The sequence below is a fragment of the Solea solea genome, chromosome 11, assembly GCF_958295425.1.
Source record: "Solea solea chromosome 11, fSolSol10.1, whole genome shotgun sequence".
In the NCBI taxonomy this organism is placed as follows: domain Eukaryota; kingdom Metazoa; phylum Chordata; class Actinopteri; order Pleuronectiformes; family Soleidae; genus Solea; species Solea solea.
This window is the reverse complement of record NC_081144.1, coordinates 14,065,882-14,083,715: the sequence shown is the minus strand read 5'-3', so window position 1 is coordinate 14,083,715 and position 17,834 is coordinate 14,065,882. Positions and strand designations below refer to the sequence as shown.

The 17,834-nt window shown below is 40.5% G+C and overlaps 1 protein-coding gene across 3 annotated transcripts; it reads right to left on the bottom strand.

The window, feature by feature from the left end:
• Positions 1-248: 248 nt before the first annotated feature.
• pik3cd (phosphatidylinositol-4,5-bisphosphate 3-kinase, catalytic subunit delta) lies at positions 249-17,416 on the bottom strand. 3 transcript variants are annotated; one of them, XM_058644084.1, is made up of 23 exons: positions 17,034-17,416; positions 15,842-16,016; positions 14,138-14,366; positions 13,296-13,528; positions 12,782-12,958; positions 12,031-12,186; positions 11,640-11,726; positions 10,351-10,572; positions 7,064-7,160; positions 6,827-6,957; positions 6,678-6,728; positions 6,413-6,580; positions 6,087-6,208; positions 5,857-6,000; positions 5,677-5,776; positions 5,422-5,588; positions 4,951-5,060; positions 4,689-4,767; positions 4,423-4,590; positions 3,348-3,471; positions 2,938-3,083; positions 2,712-2,844; positions 249-2,625 (listed from the first exon to the last, which is right to left on the bottom strand). In XM_058644084.1, exons 2-23 carry the CDS (start codon positions 15,980-15,982, stop codon positions 2,488-2,490), a joined length of 3,123 nt encoding a protein of 1,040 aa, XP_058500067.1. In that variant the 5' UTR covers positions 15,983-16,016; positions 17,034-17,416; the 3' UTR covers positions 249-2,487. The 3 variants fall into 3 exon arrangements, with proteins under 3 accessions (XP_058500067.1, XP_058500065.1, XP_058500066.1); XM_058644082.1 differs by having other exon boundaries at positions 11,640-11,729; positions 17,034-17,415; XM_058644083.1 differs by having other exon boundaries at positions 11,640-11,729; positions 17,113-17,415.
• Positions 17,417-17,834: the final 418 nt, after the last annotated feature.

Here is a 17,834-nt window from a genome sequence, read left to right as displayed (position 1 = left end):
GTAGGCAATGCTGCATGTTCATAAGGCTATATATGCATATGATCAAAATGTTACTGGTTGCAATGAATTCATTACTACACTATGACAGTTTTCTGAAATCTTGACACTTTGTAAAGTGGCTCCAAAAGTAAATCATCTGGAGACACACTTGTGTGGATTAGTCACACAAGAGTCAAGAAAATCTACACACAAACAAAGGGCAAAGGGTTTCTGAGCTGACAGATGACTCTTGAGGGTTACAGCTGAGATGAGCTGTTGCAAACGATTTATTGAGTGCGTGTTTTCCTCCTAACAGCATGAGAAGCAAAGAGGAAAACAGGAATATGCAAAAGACAATTGTTCTGTTTTAGCTGCACACATTTAAACCAGGCCTGAGCTATTATTATTACAATCAATCAAAACAATTAAAAGGCAACAGCAGTATCATTTACAATTTGCAAACGTCGTCTATTAATTGAGTAGATCCACTCCTCCAGGCTTAAAGCAGATGTGTGTAACTAAGTCTGCATAGATGACCCATATTTAAACTCTACAGTATTCCACAGTGGATATTCCTGTTCTTTAATGTGTTTAATCTTCACTTGTCCTTGTTCTTCTGTAAAATACATTATTGTATAGAGATCCATACAAACAGTCAGGGTTACTTGAATTTTTACACAAAAAAGCATATGAAAAGCACTTTATCTTACATTCAACTGGTCCATGAAGGACTTGCAGCAGGATATACAGCGTGTAAAGCAAACGGAGCAACACAACATAACATTGACTCATCCAGCACACAGGCTCACTTAAACAGAAAGAAAAACATTATTTTGCACAGCATTGGATCAGTGTGTTTGACACTGTGAGCATGAACTCACTTTCATGCCACCTGCTGGCACATATGTTGAAAAACACAATGGAAACTACAGATAGCTTAAATATGAGAATATTTCGGGAGCACACACACACGTAGGTTTGCACAGCTTCTTAAGTCATTCATTTGGACAGCTTAAACAACCATACCTTAACCATAACCAGTTAATGCCCAATACTAACCTTAACCACATTTCAAATCTTAGTCCTAAACTTAACAAGTTCCTCAGGAATTAAATTCTACTTCATTAGGACCACATTTTGGGATTATGAGAACTACTGGTCCTGACAAGGTCAGTGTTTATGCCAGAAAAGGTTCTAAAAAGGTAACAAGTACATACATACACACACACATACCGCGTCATTTGAGATCACATAACATAGGTGACATTTTCACTTTCATGGGGCCCATGTTAACAGTAACACCTTTTTCATGTTGTACTGAGCAGGATTTGTCTGTTCGTTACCAAAACAAAAAAGAAAACGTCTTTGCACAGAGCCCGAGATCATTTCTTTGTCTTGTTTGCAACTACATCATTAATGGAATAGTTAGATATTATTGGAACAAGTCTAAAATGCCACTCTCATATCTGTCTGCTAAATAGGCTGGAGACAGGAGACAATAGAGTGATTCACAAACTGGACTTGACGATTCCTTGAAGACATTTCATGAAAGCTTTAAATGTCGCCTACGATTCCAGTTGCTACTGATGGTTTGGCCCTGTTTCCTTTGTGATGAAAACACAAGTATGGTGACGTTTTCAGACAACAATATCAAACTGTTCCTTTAAAACGTCGTCGCTGTTCAGTGAGGGTCTGCTGGGCATCACAGTCGTGTACACACACACGTGTTTACCAAATAAAGGTCCCAATCTAAGCATTTGTTTTCATCTCATCTCTATCCACTGCTACTCAAAAGGCAACATACTGTACTTCAAGGCAACATCACAAATCAGTAAGTGATACAGCAGTAAAAGAGAACATCTTTAAAATATCTTTCATGACTTTGTACAAGTATTTCAAATATACCAAATTAAATAAAATACAATAAAATAGAAAATAAGACACCCGCAGAGAGGCAGCTGAAATGAGAGGAAATGACAGAGGCTTCGCAGCGTATGAAAGAGTCGAGGTAAAATCGGCCACCCTGTTATTGTTCTCTGACTGACAGACGTCATCCTCATCATCATCATCATTTGCTGTTTCCTCCCTGCACAGTAAACCAGTCAGTGAGATGAACATTCACAGTCTCTGCTTCTATTTCAGTGATTCATGACACGCTTGGATGAGCAGGTGGTTTTCAAGTAGCGGTTTCAACAAATGAAAAACATACCGTAGTCTGTCTTAATGTGGCCCTGAGGCAAAGGCAATTCAATTGTTCGAAGGGAGAAAGTTGAGTATGATGAGTTTGACCTCACTGTGTGTTCAAGTGATGCTCCGCGATTATTTCAGTCTTTAGATGCCTCCACTTAGTTGTTATTTATAACAGACCGGCCAGACAGATGTAAACAAACATTGAATATCTTTAAGTGCCATCAATGAAGTTGGACATTTGATTCTGCTTTACTCCCTTTCATCTCCACGGGTAAATATTCCATGATTTTCCAGCTGTCCTCAAGTGTTCAGTGTTCTTCACGGTCTATTATCTTTGGCCAAGGAGTGCATCATCCAGTTGACCTTGGTTTTCCAGCTCTCTCGCAGTGCTTCATTAAACTTTACTTTGAAATTCTTCAGTGCCTCTTCCTCGGATTTGCCCAAAGCTAAAGAATCCTTTTGGAGACAAGAACCAAATCATTGTCAACAATGTTTCATGAGCAGCAGCATCACTGCTGTCATATTGTCATATTGTCACAAACCTTTAGATACTGGATGTCTTTGAAGGAGGTGAGCTCGGGCAGTCCCGCTGCCTTCATCATAGCAAAGAGGTTCACAAACAACGTCCCATTCCGACACAGGATCTTGTAAGCTCGCTCACAGTATTCCCTGAACCTGATGGCATGACATGGATGCAAGAGTAAGTCATCAGCAATAAAACAAAATTCCAGATAAGTGAACAAACTAATACACAAACATATACGATACCTCTCAAACTTCTCGCTGTTGTTTGTCCTTCCTTGCTGGATCACATGAACAAAGTCATAAGTCAGGATAAAAGGCACACGCTCTCTGTTGATCCCAAGTTTCCGCTTGAAGTTACCCAGGAAATGCCCAAAGTCAATGTGGAACAGCTGAGGGACAAAGGTTAAAATGACTGTTTGGTAAGTTTAAAAAAATGTGACAAAATAATCACTGTAATTCATGTCTAAGTTGTTGGTGAGTTAGAGAGTCCATTGCAAACACTGACAAACCCATCAGTGTCACATCACATCAATTACAATTCCTACACTATTGACATTGGCAGATGTGTTATGTGTTCTGACGCACACTACCTGGTGAAATGTGGGTTATAAATCTATTCAGCCTCATGTGTCACATGTGCTGTAAAACCTCACCTGTCCAGTTTCCCTGATCATGATATTGTCATTGTGACGATCTCCGATGCCCAAGACATAAGTAGCTACACAGTAGCCAGCACAGGACAGCGTGAACTCTTCTATTGCTTGATCAAGTGTGTCCCTGGGGACAAAAAAAAAAGGGGCAGTGAGACAAGAGTAGCTGGCATTACTACACACACGTCACTCAGTCACGAGGCAGGTTTTCCTTACTGTTTTATTAATCATTCACAGAGGAGTTCCTGTGGCCAATTAATGTTTGACTGCTGTGTCCTTTCACAGTCTAGACATGCACAGGGTTCGCGGTGTTAAGCTTTGACTAATTTTCTCCGCTCCTTTTTGGGAGCTGAAGCGTTTCAGGCTAATTATCTTTATGTACTCTCGTGCAGTCAGCTGGGCCTGTTGTGCCAACGTGACATACAAAAGGCTTATTCATTAAATTGAACAGCTCTCCTTCTTCAGGAATCATTTTGAGTGGATGGGACCTTCAGACTGTCTGGCACCAAATAAAAAATCTACTCTTATTTAATGTTGCTAAAGCTGTAGTCGCCCATGCAACACTTGTACCTGCTTGTTTAAACTGTATTGACAGCATATCACTCTTAAACTGAGTATTAACATATGCATGTTTTTGCAACTAAACCCAGTTACATAAAGGTATCCCGGGAGCGTGGGTACCTGTAATACTTAACTAAAATATATCTGTCCCCCAATTTAGCATTTATCAGCAATGTAAACACTAACAAAATATAATATAGTTCCAAACACATTTTAAGGATTTTTTTTAACATTAATATGGTTCTGTGGATGATGAAGTGCTCACAAAACATGACCAGAATTAGTGTAACATCTGTATTTACAACAAAATACACATTGGGACACATATGCTCGTCCTGTGACCCCGATCATAATAAACAATTAAAAAGTAAATAGATGGATAAAACTCTTTAAACAGCCTATGTGTGGACCGTAAACTGTATAGCTTTAACTGAAGTGTAAAGCTATATGAATACAGACCATTTCGATCGGAGTTAGAATGAGAAATCTTTGTGTCGAAGCAGCTCACTGTACTCACTCAGGATTCTTAGATTTGAGCCAGTTGAGCAGGGCATCCTTGTTGAAGGCAGCGGTAGCAGCACTGTTGCTGTTGTTGCGCTGGATATTGGCAATGGTGTCGGAGTTCTTCACTACCTCGATGAGCCCCATCTTGTTCCCAGTGGACAAACAGCCATAGGGGATCATCCTGTCAGTGTGAGATAAAACTGACATCGTTAGGTCTGTGTGGAGGGTTGTCGAGAGCAAAAAGAGCATCAGCCGGTGAAACTACTGCTCTGACTGCACCTGAGATCGAGACCTTCTTTCTTCCATAAAGTCTCCATGAGCTGGATCATCTGGAGGGTCAGCATGTCTTGTCGAAGGTCTAAAGGTGAAATATAAAATAAGTATGACGTATCGATGAGCCTCTTTTTGAATTTAAGGGCCGTCCCGTTCCACAACTGCTTGTAATGTTTTTATATCTGTTCAACCTTCTAACATTATGTGGTTACTGTATGTAACTGTGTGTGTGTGTGTGTGTGGCCATTCAGGTGTTCTCGTATCTCACCATCTCCATTCTTGAAGATGATGCCCACCATTTCTCCTTGAGCCCAGTGGTTCTTGTACATCAACCAGAGTGGCTTCATTTTGGAGTCCATAAATCTGCACTTATCTGTGCTGCAAGAGTAAAGAAAAAAAACATGGTTTTTTTATGAACATGTGATAATCCTCAAAGTGTTTCAGGCGTGTAGACAGACCTGTGTTTACTGTCAGCCCGAAACTGTAAGTAAAACTGGAGAAGACAAGAGCGAAAGCAAAAACCTCCGTAGAGGTAACTCACAAGTAATAATTTCTTTCTTGGCTCATTAATGAAACATTTGAAGTCATGCTGCTCACAACTGTGAACGTTAGTGTAAAACTGTGTATCCTTTGATTTAAAATAAAACTTACTGTACTGATTTGCTAATGTTTCACAAATACAGTACATTATTTTGTAATTCAGTGGTAATTCAGTGGTAAAAATGTGTCTGGTACTAACCAGATCTCAGCGAGGATGATGCTGGGGTTGAGTGGTGACAGAAGGTCGGACAGAGCCTCCATGTACGACTCCTGTCTGATACACAGCTTCAGGTCCTCCGCTGTCATCTTCTGGGAGCCTGACTTGACAAAGTCGCTCAGTGCCTTCATTTTGCTCAGAGCCTCGTTCTGTGCGGCAGAGTTTGAGGTTTAGCACAAAACAAATTCACACCTTTCTTGTACCTGGTGCCTGGTCTGTATCAGCACGTGAGATTACCTGTTTGGTTAGGAGCTTTATGTGGTGGATGTTTCCCCTGCAGTAGGCCTCCAAAATTAGGCCAAAACGCAAAGTCACAGATGGCACGTGAATCTCCGACCTACAATGCACACAAATACCCTTGTCAAACAAAAGGCCTCACGTACACGATCGTGGGTTTTCTGCTGGACTGCAGCTCACTTGAGATGCCAGAACAGAAAGTGTCCTATCCTCCTATTGGACAAAGCCCTCTCCAGCAGGAAGGTGGTGAGGTCACAGTCCAGGTAGGACTCGTACTTCAGGACCTGGACCAGCTGGATCAAATACTGCAGCAGCTCATCATCACTGTGCGGAGAGAAAATGATCAATAAATGATTACCCTATTGTAAAGTTCAAAGACAGAACATCTAAGGTATATAAAGTGAACATACCTGAGCTTCCTGAGGCATCTGATAGTGAAAGAACGGACAGCTGGGTCAGGAAAACTGTAGTCTAAGAGCTCTAATGCATGGATGGCAGGGAGGTCTGGCCAGTTCCTCAGCAGATTCACCATCTGGAGAAAATAATCACTGTTATTTTACTCATTTATTTATGTAAAATGTGTGTAAAATGACAGATTTTTATTAGGGAACTTGTGAAATGAGTGATTTAGAAGACTAATAATAATCTCTGTCCACTGTGAGGATTTGAATCTAGACCTTCTAGGTATTTGTGTTTTGTAAACACAAATACAAACTTGTAGCCCCTCCATTCATACCTGGACAACATCTTCTCGCTTACTCCACTTGGTGATGAGGAGCAGCTTAGAGAGACTCTCTGGATAATGGTCGCGAACTTCAGCACGGAGCTTCCACAAGAGTTCCTTTTCGTCCTCAAAAAACTCTGTGTAGTTTTTGTTGTCCATGATTTCCTTAAGTTTCATGTTCTACACGTGATGACAAGTAAAGAAATTCAAGAATATGTGGTCAACAGCAAGCAGCTGTTGTTTTGTTTTTTTCTAGTTTTATATGTGAAGGTCCTACCTCTTCTTTAGTGGCAAAAGATGCATCACCGTTCCTCTCGATGTAATTTATCTGATGACACAGATGAACAATTTTGAACTCACAGAATCAAACAATAAATAAACAATTATGTTTGTACTGAATCTATTATGGCCTTTTAGTATAAGTACCTTGTCAAGGGGAGGGTAGTAAAGAGGATGTGGTCGGATGTTGGGGAAACAAATGAGAAGCCCTGCAGCACTGTCCACATTGGGGTTTTTCTCGACCGTTCCCATCGGGTTCAGTAGCTCGCTTTTGTCATCTGTGGTACAAAAGGTTACATTTGAGCTGCTTTAATCTACTTACTCTACTGTGCTGAGAGTAGACGAAGAAGAAGAAGAAGAAGAAGAGACAAGTCTGGAAAGTACCAGGAACAGACGGCCATGTGGACAAGAGGAACTCCCCGGTCTTGAGCTGGTCCTTATAGTCAAACACCATGGTGTTCACCCAGGCTATGGGACAATCCTGAAAGGACAGAGAGAGACGATGCGGGTTGGAAAAGATTCACATTACAGGTAATCTACAACCAGTAAAGGGTTGTAGAGACACTGTGGAGAGGAGGACTCTGCAAAAGACAATGCAGAGCACCCCCTCCACCACACACTGGACAGACAGCAGAGCTCATCTCCAACAGGCTGCTGCAGCCCCGCTGTCGTACGAACAGATAGAAGAAGTCGTTCCTGCCTCATGGCATATCTCTCTACAATAGTCACGGAAAGTCTAGGGTTGAAACAATTACTCGGTTAAATGTTTATAAATCGATTACTAAATGAATCTGCAACTATTTCGACAATCGATTCATCGGTTTGAGTGTTTTTAAGGAATTAAAAGAAGTTTCCTGATTTTTCATTTTTCTTAAATGTGAATATTTTTCTGCTATATTATAGCAAATAAGTCAAATAAATAGCAAAAATTATTTATTTGCTATATAATAGCAAATAAATCATTAAAACAGAAAGTTTTTGGTTTTTGGACAAAACAAGACATTTGAGAACATCATTCTTTATAGGTTTGAAAAACACTGATCAACATTTTATACATTATGTTATTACAGACTAATCGGTTATTAAAATAATCGTTAGTTGCAGCTCTAGTAAAGTCATCTACCGTTTAATCTATGTACTTTACAGTTCACAGTTTACTAAATATTTATTTATTAGTCTTTACTCTCCTCATCCTTACGTTATGTACATACAATTTTATTTCATTCTATATTTGTATATTTTTATGTGTGTGCTATATATTGTGTCTTGCTGCTGCTGCTACACTCGATCAATAAAATACATCTATTCTATTATCAAATCGTGGAAATGGTGTCAGTGTCTTTGAGTCTGAAAAGAAAGAAAGAGAGACGAGATAGTGGCCAATTGGTTAGGACACACATCACATGGGCAGCATGTCCTTGGATTGACTACAGGCCTGAGTAACCATTTACTATGTCTCTCTTTCTACTACACCCAATTTCCTGTTTTTATTTCACCGTGTCAATCAACTCAAACACAATAAAGGCCAAATAATCAACCAAACTATCTTAATGTGTCCCTAACAAACTAGTTAAAGTATAAAATTAGACCTAGTCTGGATCAAATTCAACACCATTTTGCTCTTTTCAAGCCCTTCTCCTGTCTATAAGTAAAAACTCACAGACTCTTTAAAGGCTGAAACACTTTACTATTAACTATCTTATGCAAAACATATCCTTTATTTTGAAAATGTATTTGATTCCCATAAAACTGCTGAGGCGTAAAACTTTTTATATTGTGTGAAATAAAAAAAAATGTAAAGCAGCTCCTAGAAATATACATAATCATGTAAAGAATTTATCAAAATGAGGAAAAATAACTTTTTCAGAGAATGAAGAAGAAAAATAACTACCACCACCCAATGTGTTAAAAAGGAACGTAGCACGCTGAAAAAACTCTGTGGCTAGAAATAGGCTAGACACATAAACAAGACATACAAAAAACAGCTCAACTTCCAGCTCACTTTCTGCAGGACTTCTCTTACACGCAAAGGAGAAGTGGCTCAAAAGAGAGAAGTTGCCCAGAAAGCAGAAGCAGCCTCCAATACCCGTAAAAGACACACCTGGGCACCATGTTTGCTCAGACACTGCAACTCATCAAAATAAAAGCTGCTGAAACCACAGCCACAGAAAATGGGAATGAGTTGTTTTTCACTGTACTACAGAGTACAGTGGTGACTCTTTACAGTGTAGATGTTGCTCTTTCATGAATGAAACAGTAATCAAATAGGATTTAAAGCTAATAATCAAGGCTTTATAGCTCTAAACCAGAACATTTACAATAACTAATTATATTTTTGTCACTTTCCCAATTAATAATATCAATTATTAAATTAAATCCCCCCCTTTTTTTGGAAATGGTCATGATAATTTCCCAGATGACATCTTCAAACTACTTATTTTATCCAAACTATACATTTGCATTTATTTGAGAAGGGCAGCAAATTCTTCACATCACAATCAAAGTAGCTCATATCATTCATTTTCTGTAAATTAAATTGCAAAATGCTCCCTAAATGTAGCTTACTGTTAAACAATTACAAACAAAGCAGACATGATCAATATTATTATTACGTGTACAGTTTAACTGGCTCTCAATGGTGTTAAAGCCTGTATGTGAATGTTAACAAAGAAACAGTAAATAAACCCTACTTGCAATAATAATAATAATTTACATGAATAATTACGTTTTTACTATTTCTCCTACATTTCTTTTATTTAGTCTGCTTGTGACATTTTGCATACATCTCTGCTGCATACCTTAATATTTTAATTTCTTTTAAGCACGTTTTAGCAATTTGTTAGGAACCATATTTTCTATTCATTTTAATACTTTGTATAGATTTCTTTCATTTTTGTGTCCCTAATGTTTCTAATGTCTTTGTGCAGCACCTCGACTCCACCTTTGTCTTCAATAAATAAAACTGCCTCTACCCCCCTCTTTATGGAGCACATATAGCTCCATGAAGATTGTTCTATGTTCATGTTGCCTGTCTGGTGATGAAGTTCCATCTTATTGTTGTTGATGTCATGTGAATAAAAGTGGTTTGTATCTTTAGAACCGTTCAGCAGCTAGGTTCACAGCTGGACAGATGTTATCGACTTATCAGAAAAGTAACGTCTGGTAAATGCAGCACATTAGCCACAACGTGTTGATCTTCATGTGGTATCTATTGTTATCAGATTTGTTGTTCTATGAATTACCCAGCACTGACCACAAGCATAAAAGATGGGCTGCGAACGTTGCATGAAATTGCTTTGCAGTGTCTTCGGCTTCCACTCGTTCCTGTGCATAGTAACTGAGGAGTAAGTTGTATTGTGAAATATTCTGATGTGAGGATGATCTTAAAATTCCTTGAAAAGGCTTTCCAGTTCCTTCCTTCCTTGGAGTGATATACAGATAAAAGGGCTGAAGCGGATGAGATGTTAACCGCAGCCTTGCCACTAAACACACTTGCACAACCAGAGGCAGCAGCAAACACACCCACACAGCACACAGTGACTAAACGCACTACACACTCGAGAGGAAACAGCTCTGTTTGTGCATGCAAACAAGTTCACACTCACAAAGCCCTTACACCCACCTGCTCCACTGTAAATTAACTAGCTGTCAGAATTTCTTCCCCGACTCACCGCTCTCTTGTGCTTCTTTTTTGTGCCGCGGGGTTTCTTGGTTTTCTCAATGACTGCATAGAGCGCGAAGCACAGGCGGCTCATGCGAGGCAGGTCGGCCACGTTTATGTCAAACTCCAGCTTTTGATCCCACAGCGGCTCAGAGCACACCGTCACTTCCGAGCTTGTCACGACCTTACAGAGCAGCTCGCTGCCATGGAAAAGACCGGCCTGCACCACAAGCTGGAGGGGGAAACACACAGATGCACAGTGGAGATAAGACTAAGGCCAAACATGTGGTTTGGAAGCTGAATACTTTTGCACATTTGTGAGGGAGATTGTTTGTGGAAGATGTGCAAACTTCACAAGATGATTCACAGTTTCCTGTGTCACTATGAGTCAAAAGATCTACACATTCATAATGTAAGCAGGTTTGCGGCACCTTTAAATGCTTTGCAGAGTGTGACAAAAATCATAAACAATCATTAGACTCAAAAGTCAGTATTCTACAATCAATAAGCTACGGCACTTTGTCATATCAAGAAAGTCAATGTATATTTACGAAAATACTGTATATGAGTGGTTATCCTCCCCCAGGGTGTGTTTTCAAACCAGCGCCTGACTGATAATTATGTGACACGACAAATTTGCCATGAGTCATGATGTGCAGCAGGCAGAAGTGCACTTACACTTAATAACCCAACTAAACAGTAACGCGGTTAGTTATAAAGTCACCGACCCAGACACACATTAACAGAGCTCCCTACTTGACTTGTCTCTCGTTTTCATTTATGTGAAAATTGTTGACAGCAAAAAAAAAAAAAATAGATTTAGCAAAAAAAAAAAAAGGAAGAGGATAAATAAGGAAATGTGGATTGTGGCTGTATATTTTTTTTTACATGTTTTTTTAATGAATGCAAACCATTTCCAGAGAAATGAGCTAACGAATCTATTTCAACATAGTTCATAACCTAACTGCAATAGTAACAACAAGAGGAATGTGTCGAGCTAAAAAAAAAGAAGTGCATTGAAAGCGAGAAAGGGAAAGACAGTCTTTTTTTCTTAGAATCTAGGCCTCAGTATGAGACATAAAAAAAAACAGATAGGCCCTCCCCACTTCCTGTTTTGAAGTTTTAACCAACTGCCTTGATGATTATGGGAAACGTGTGGTCTAGACCATGTGACAGTCCTATCATTTATATGTCAACGCCACAGTTTCTACAACTGAAATGAAGATATTGGTAAACAAATGAACGCCGCATTTCATTGAGCAGCAAATTGAGAGAAACCCACGTAAAAACCACACCAACCTTCATTCCTTCGTCTGCATTGACTCGGCTTGCCTGAAGCAGGTGTATGCAGAACGGCTCATTGATGGACCACAGAGAAGCTGTGTTCTGCTGTAAAAAAAGAAAAAAGAAAAACAGAAAATGATTTACTGTTTTTAATTCATAGAATCTCATTGATGGCATTCACTGAAGTCTGGAGGCACAAAACTGTTGCTAGAACGTCCTGTTTGGCAATGTATCAGAAGATAGAAGGCAGGGAAGGATGGCTTTCAAAATAAAGTGTAAAAAAAACAAAACAGAGAAAGCTCTTAACAAATAAAAAGTAATTCCATATACAACATAAAGACAACGAGGACAGAGAGAGAGAGACAGCTGCTCTGTTAATGAAAGACACCGTCCGCTGACCTCTTACCTTCCTCAGGGGCAGTGGAGGAGGTCTGGACAATGAACGACTCTTGAATACCTGGTTGCACATCCTGCCTTGTTCCTCCTGATACGCGCTGATGGTGGAGTGGTGCACCATGGTTAGATGTGGGTTTTGGCCATTTCTCAAACATGAGAAAATGTACTGGAGTAAAAAAAAAAAGAAAAAAAGAAAGGACAGAGACAGACAACAGGAGGGGGCAGAAGAAGAATTATTTTTGTTTACTGGTACATTTATCTGTCAGTTGACCCACAGATATTTCCCAGTGTTCTGATAGCGCTGGTTAAGTCCTTGGGGCTGCTCATTTGCTGTAGGTTAATGCACACCAAATCTCATTATGTGTAGATGGACGCCGTTCCTTTCTGAAGGGCTGCGAGACAGATATGAGTCACTCCTGCTGGGATCCAGAGTTTCACAATCATTAGTGGAGTCTCCTGCCACTAAAACCTGGACTCAACCCTGGTCTTGATCTGACAGTTACTTCAGCTGTCACAGTTTCACCCACACAGAGCAGCGTTCACAGATAAACAGCACTGAACAGAAACAGCCCCACTGCTAATTAAAACCTTTACAATTACATTGTATCATAGTATAGAAAAAGAAGAAATCTCTTTTATTTATTTATTTACGTTTGTTTTCAGACACAGTCACAAAAAACAACAATAAAATCTACTGAGACTCAAGGAAAAATACTGTGTGAAACAATACAACATAAAAAGGCGACACTATGTGCACTCACTTTGAACTGACACAAGGGATGTTTCCCATAGATGAACTCCCAGCTCCCGTTGACCTGTAACGTGTAGTCCTCAGGCTCCTGCCGCACTGAGCGAAAGACAGTGGCCTTCTTCTTCAGGGCGCTCCTGATCAGAGCCGCCGGGTGATCCTTAGGATCCTGCTGCAGCATGAAGCTTTCCTGTTAAAGTAACAGACAGCATGATTCCAAGAAAGGAGACAGTTTCACAGAAAATCAGACAGCTTTTCTCTCTCCTCTCAGTGGACTTTGTTCCCAGGTGATGTTTTGAAGGTGGTGTCTGTGGAGTGGGAGGGGGATTTCCAAAGGTGATCATATTTACTTAACACCATCCTCCACAATTTATCGACACAACGTGGAACCACAGTTTTTCCAATCCTAGCTGTTGTGCACTGCTTGCTGCGTGGTTCCCACCTGCTGCCCCATCATACCACAACACCTGATGTGATTTGCCTTTACAAATATGACTCATAAAAATTACAGCAGCAGATCGACTCACATCGCACGCCTCAAACTTGACGTTGACGAAAATCTTCTTGGTGTTTTTGGACTTTGAACTCCTGCACTGTGGTGGGGAGCAGCACGGCTCCAGGTCACATGGGAAGCTGTACTCCATCCACTGGTGCCATGGCAACATCTGCTGGTCCTGAGCCTTCTCTTCGCAAAATGTGCGCATCTTGGTCCGAAACTCATTCACCTCGTGGTTTTTCTGGGCCTCAAACTCATGAAGACCTGACGGAAAGAAAGAAATAAAGAAAGAAAGAAAGAAGGAAAGAAAGAAAGAAAGAAGGAAAGACAGAAAGAAAGAAACAAACAAAGAAAGCTGTGACAAGATACAAATGTTTTTAACACAGCCAACTCACAGCCCTCAATTACAGTGAGATGTTTTGTTCATTCATTCACACAAATAGTGCTGTTGTGCCTCTTACTGCGTCCCTGGATGTTAAAAAACAACCCAAACAATAAGACTGTCGAGAATGTGCAGAGTCACTATGTTGTGCAACTAAACTACGAGGTAGCACAGACTGCTGTTAGCTTCGGGAAAGTTCTTGAAACATTTGTCCTAGCAACAGCGACAACATCATTACTGCTACCGAACATGATGATGGATTTGCCAGTCACCACCGACTTGAACCTAGTATAGAACTGAATAATGAGGTGAGAGGAAGTAGTCTGAAAATGTCATCTCAATACAATTCTTTGCACTCACTGTAATAATTCAAAGAAACAGGATCTAGACCTGAGAGGACTCTCCGACAGAACTCACCTCTTCTTCTTCTTCTCTTCTCAGTAAATGCTCACCACACTAGAACCCCCCCCCGTGACTCTTTAGGGGCTCACCTTTGCCAATTAGCAGGCTGATTTGTGTGTTGGTGAGTTTCTCCACTCGGTCACCCTGCCTGCCCACCAGTCTCAGCACACACATGAAAGGCTGCACATCACTGATACGCCTCGATTCTTCCTCCAGCTCCTCCCGCTCCGCCGTCTGGTTGATACAGGTGAAGACGTACGCGTCCGGGTCGCCCAGCGCACTGAAGAGGGCCTCACTCCGGGCATTTTTCCAAACCATCTGAAAAAAAGAGACGCAAGTGATGCACACAGGCTTGCAAAGGCATGCAATGATTAACTGGTTATTAAGTGATTACTAAATAATGCAACAGCTATATGTATTCTGATCATCCATTTATGCGTTTGAGCAGGGTTTAGTGTCAAATTTGACACACTTCTTGGATTAGTTACTGCACATCTGCACACTCTTCTTCAAGGAACTAAAAGCCACTATTCTCTTCGTTCTGGTGAAGTTCTCCGTCGATCTGTTCCACGTGTTAGAACAGAAATGGGGGGGAAAGAGCGATCCGCTTGAACTGAACTGAATTCACTTGGAGCGTTTCGTTCTCTCATATTAGACACACAGTGCCTGTGTTTGTAATTTGTTACTGTGACCTCAACTCCCGCACTTTAAATGTCAAGCAAACTTTAAACACTGTTTGGAACCTGTCTCGCTAATATTTACCATGTCATGTGCTGCTGACCTCTTGGTCAGGTCACCCTTGGAAAAGAGATTTCAATCTCAATGGGTTTCTACCCGATTAACCCTTTAACGCACTTTGCATTATCAGACATGTGGTTATTGCGGTCATTTCACTCGCACTGTTTCAAGAAGCCGACGCCTGTAACCAGAGAGGTTGAAATACATTTTGAGGCTAAAGGTTAAATAAAAAAACACAATTAAATGTGAAAATGTTGGTTTCTGAATAAACAAGGCAGATTAATCGATAATATAAATAGTCATTCGTTTTAGCCACAGTTGTGAGTGTGAAGTGTGCGCCTTAAGGGTCATATGAAAGCACGCTTTATTAAGGAAATGGTGGTTAAAAACACTAGGGTCTGTGTTGCTATTACCATTTTCACAAGTGAGAAAAAACCGTCAACGAAAGCTTTGTTGAGGAACAACACATTTGTCACCCTTTTGCTTTCTGTGACTGACTTCATGAGCTAAAATTATAATCTACTTCGCACAAAGTGACCCCCCGAAATGTTTTCTTTTTCTAAAATTCCTTGTGAATCACTCAAGACTGGAAAGACTTTTAATCTCTTAATCATCTTAACAGCTTCTCGGAGTATCATTACTTAACAGAGCTAAATCAAACAGCCTGGAGTGGCAGAACTGTTGGCATAGAAACTGGCACATTCACGTCGAACAGCAGATCTGCTTCAGCACAGAGCGGACTGTCTGTGTACGAGGGAGAGGAGAGCTGCAGCTCCTCGTCTCAAAATTTCAAGATGAATCAGACGGTGCATTGTTCAGACTGTGCAGTGTTTTAATTAGTCTAATGTCTTAAGGAAATATTAAATCAACCAATTTGTTTAAAAGGGTATTGAATAAATATTGTAAATAACAACTGAGGTCACGATACGGCACTGCAGTCGGTGCATTAGGAATCCAGTGTTTTATTATAATGGATGAACACGCCTCAGTGGGAGATCTAAATTTATCAAGACGACTAAAAGAAATACAAGGGGACGTGATGTGAGCCGACGTACCTTTTTGATGTTTTTGATGGTGTCATTTCGAGACACGGGGAATTTGAGGAAGATCCCATTCGGCAGCAGGAAGTCCATGATGATCTCCTGGACACCCTCCTTCCCCCATTCCTCCTGCATCCCATACTTCCCTGGGGGCATGGTGACAGCCTCTCATTTACCGTCAGCTCCTCTGCTGCTCACCAGAACACAAGCCGGGCCATCCACCCAGAGGAGGAAACACAGTCAGGGTTAATATGTCCTCTATTAACATGTGTTCACTGTCCACGAGACACTGTGTCTTGTTCCTAAAACCCTGAGTGATACATCTTTGCACGATTGTGCGTTGAAATCGGAGATTGCGAGCAGGGGTGTGTATGACAGGAATGAATAAAATGAATGATAAACAGTGGCCTGCATTAGCTTCCCTTTTTCAGCTCCTCAATCTTCTACCACTATGTTATAAATAAGTTATTGAATTGCGAAATTCAATAACTCCAGAGTCCTGTTATAGGTCTCTAATTTGCATTTTGAAGCCTGTGTACAGATTTAACTCACTAGTATGCTCTTTCCGAGAGAAGTGCAACCAGTACTCAGGGGTCAAAGCAGGTGAATCCACACAAGGAACTTCATTTGACTGGAGTATTAAACACTAGACAGAAAAAAAACATGTAACCGTGTCCTATAATTTCCCCCTGACTGTGCAGAGAGAAAACAACAACACACTCACAGTGTATGTATGTGTCAGTTGTTTTTTTTTCTTCAAGTAATTTGACACTATTGATTTTAGTAAGAGAACACTCTTGCTCTGTATGAGGTGCATTGTCTGTAGCTTAATATCAATGTTCAATGTAGTGTGCAACAAAGATAGATAGATAGATAATTAGATAGATAGATAGATAGATAGATATATAGATAGATAGATAGATAGATAGATAATCTTAAAAATAACTCGGTGAAGACAACAGTGCTAAGAGCAACATAAAAACACTTTAAGCACACATTCACGTGTTTGTGTAGGGTGTAATTTTAAAATAAATTTAAAAAAACACCGAATTTTTCAACAGTTACAATAAATATTTACACTCAGAACACGGTAATAAAAACAGCAGATAGCAGTCTACAAAGCTAGCAGCAGACACATTTTAAAGTAATATTGTGATATGTGTGAGAGTATAAATTAAAACGTAATGAGGGAAAAAGCTGATTCAACCTGTTGGTGCAGACAGTTGACAGACAGCTCATCTATCTCTTCATGGTTGTGTCGCGGTGAAGATGGAGGCTGCTCTCACCATCTTCACCCCTGACGTGTCCCGCTCCCCCCGGCGGCTGCAGGCTGCGCAGCGACCCGTCGAGTGAGGAGTGAGGAGTCCCGGAGTCCCGGAGTCACGGCGTCACGCAGCGCTGTCAAAGGTGCATGTGAAGTGAAGCGGGAGAAGCGTCGCTTAAGCCCGGCGTTACAGTCAGACTGACAGGCGGCGGTGTTGTGGCTCTGAGACGGCTGTGCTCAGACTACCTCTGCCGGGCCAAGGGACCGTCTCCCAAAAAGTTCACTGCGATAAAGACGCAAAGTGAAAGTGGATTACTCTCTGTGTAGGCCCCGCCCCCAATCCACCTTCAGCACATTTGTATTGGTAACTTTAAAGGTCCAGTGTTAATTGGTGGTCATGATTTAAACCATGCGTATGTTTGTGTAAAATCACTTTAACATAAACAAAAAAATTGTAGTCTTGGAATAAAGTATTTGAATGTTTTTTGGGCAGAGACTGTATGTATGAAATGGATGTAGCCTTTGAATTTGGAAGTAGCATTTAGCTCTGCTGGTTGCTGCTCAATAGGAGACTAAGCATCGATGGATGCCACAAGTTTAAACCAATTGTAATTTGTTTTTATTAATTAAAATGTCATTATTTCAAAACAAAGTGAACAAAGGAAAAGATAGAATAAATATCAAAAAGTATCAAAAAGGTGGGTAGCGCCTGAACAGACCCAGCATGTCCCCAAAAGAAAAATC

Coding starts and splice junctions, on each gene's coding strand:
- pik3cd (XM_058644082.1), bottom strand. CDS start 15,982: ATGCCCCCAGGGAAGTATGGGATGCAGGAGGAATGGGGGAAGGAGGGT. Junction 3,084..3,347: donor TGATCAGGGAAACTGGACAG/GTGAGGTTTTAC, acceptor TTTGTCCCTCAG/CTGTTCCACATTGACTTTGG. Junction 2,626..2,711: donor AAGACATCCAGTATCTAAAG/GTTTGTGACAAT, acceptor TGTCTCCAAAAG/GATTCTTTAGCTTTGGGCAA.